The sequence below is a fragment of the Pterocles gutturalis genome, unplaced genomic scaffold (assembly GCF_000699245.1).
Source record: "Pterocles gutturalis isolate BGI_N339 unplaced genomic scaffold, ASM69924v1 C12076739, whole genome shotgun sequence".
Classification (NCBI taxonomy): domain Eukaryota; kingdom Metazoa; phylum Chordata; class Aves; order Pterocliformes; family Pteroclidae; genus Pterocles; species Pterocles gutturalis.
Window position 1 is genome coordinate 151 of NW_010155477.1, and position 2117 is coordinate 2267.

At 50.5% G+C, this 2117-nt stretch overlaps 1 protein-coding gene across 1 annotated transcript; it reads right to left on the reverse strand.

The window, feature by feature from the left end:
- Window positions 1-353: 353 nt before the first annotated feature.
- LOC104460580 (macrophage migration inhibitory factor) lies at window positions 354-1625 on the reverse strand (the record flags this gene model as incomplete). Its single annotated transcript, XM_010086246.1, has 2 exons — window positions 354-617; window positions 1438-1625. Coding segments are annotated over 2 exons (255 nt in total), but the record flags the coding sequence as incomplete, so codon positions are not given.
- Between the last annotated feature and the right edge of the window lie 492 nt (window positions 1626-2117).

Sequence of the window (2117 nt, forward strand, 5' to 3'; positions counted from 1 at the left end):
TCAGGTGGCAGCACGGTGTTAGAGGAATAGCTGCCTGAGGCGGCAAGCACCAGACTGGTCTAAGGGCAGCTTCTGCTGTGGCAATGGAGGACACAGCCAAAAAAATACCCCAACTCAGAGCGACAAGAAGCCCTGAAGCTTCTTCTACAGCCACTGGAGCCCAGCAAGGTACAAATCACCCTGGAACACTGACCTGCCACTCAGTCGAACTGTCCTGGAAATACCACATCTGAGAAAGAGAAACAGACCCTAAGTGTTCCTGTTGTTTGCTTTAGCAATCTGAGTGAAAATGATACGTTGCCGATGGCCCACCTCCATCCCCACCATGCCAAAGCCTACACCAGACAGCTTACTTCTAAATCTTTATTTGTTTTCTACACAGAGAAAACAGAGGAATGTTGAAGCAGCAATATTTAAACACACTAGCAAGGAGACATCAATCTGTGAGAGTGCACAAAATGCAACACAGGGGCATCTGTGCGGTGGTCTCTGCTAAGGGGCAGGGTGAGGGTAGGTCCAGGAGCAGCCTCTTCAGACAGGCGGGAGAGCTCTACGCAAAGGTGGAGCCGTTCCAGCCCACATTGGCAGCATTCATGTCAAAGTAGTTGATGTACACCCTGCAGAAGAGGCACAGGAACACAGAAACAATAATTTTATTAACTCATTTAATACCAGTAACTCATAAGTAATGAGACAGGACAGGGGACAGTGCTTTCTGTTCCCCAGAGGAAATCTCAAGCTTCATTTTTTACTGAAATCTAACTTCTCTGGCAGAGCCTCCAACTGTCAATATTCCTTGGAGTATCTGGAATTGTACTTTTTAATTTTTTTTAAATACAAACTCTTCTTCAGTCAGGGTCTGTTCAGACACCAGACAGCTTTTGGTTAGCAGCCTGTCAAGAATTTCCGGAGATGAAAACCCTTTGTTTCCGAGCACTGCAGCCCTTCACACATGTCAGCCAGGCAGCCTTATGAAAGCCAAGCAGGCCCTCGGGGCTGGTTCTGTGCTTCTCCCTTCCAACCCCAGCACATCAGTGGCAGCAGGTTCTTCCCATCCTTCACCATTGCACGCAGACACTCTCCCAAGGCTCCGCAGCCTGTGAGGGAGCTATTCACAGCCTGCTGGTTTCTACTTTATCTTTCAGCTCCAGCCTGTTACTGCTCCTCCCTGATGCTTTCAGCCTCCCATCACCAGAGGACAAGACATCACCCCTCTGGGATTTTTCCCTACTCTGAGAACACAAAACCATTTAACACAGGACTCTCAAGGGAAAGATGTAAGCATCAAACTCTTCACTGGACATGAAAATGCTGCAAACGATCACTTTGTATTTTCTCAAACACATGAACTTGTTCCTGGCTTTTTTGTATTTTCAAATGAACTTTTCAAAGCAGCTTCAGAGACCCAAGGTTAATAACATCACACCCCAGCCTCACCTGTCTGCAGATACATGCAAGTGCTTAGAGATCAGGTCACACAGGAGCTTGGTGTAAGTCTTGTTCTGCTGCCCTCCTATTTTGCCGATGCTGTAAAGGCTGCAGAGCGCACAGGGATCAGTGGAGCCTCCGAAGGACATCATCTGATCAGGTACGATGTGCACAGCTATGTACTGCCGTAAGAGAACAAGCGGTTATGGCACATCTCGCCTTCCCTCTCCTGATGCAAACTGGCTTTAGGTACCAACTTTAACCAGCGCAGCTGTGTGCTGTCCCAGGCAGCTCACCCTCTGCACCCTCCCGAGGCTTAGGCACTGCAATCCAGATGGGTGGCACAGCAGTGCCCACTGCAGGGGTCCCCCCGGCTTGTCTCTCAGCTTTAGCAACTAAGATTGTGTCTGTGCCGCAGTGAGACGGGTCCTCCTGCCCGCACAGCACTGCTGCTGCACGGGGCAAAGAGCACACGGCTGGAGATAAGGGCCTTAAAACTGTGCATGATGCCAGAATTCACACCCTCAGATCACTGACTGAGCCACCGGGCCTGCCTAGGAGCCCGTCTGAGATTCAGCCTTATCAGGCTTCTCAGGCTGCAGCGGTCTGGCCCAAGAGGGACGGTATCGAATCCCAGGATAACCGGGAGCAGCTGGGAGGGAGCAGGCAGCCCGGAGGAGAGCTCCCGT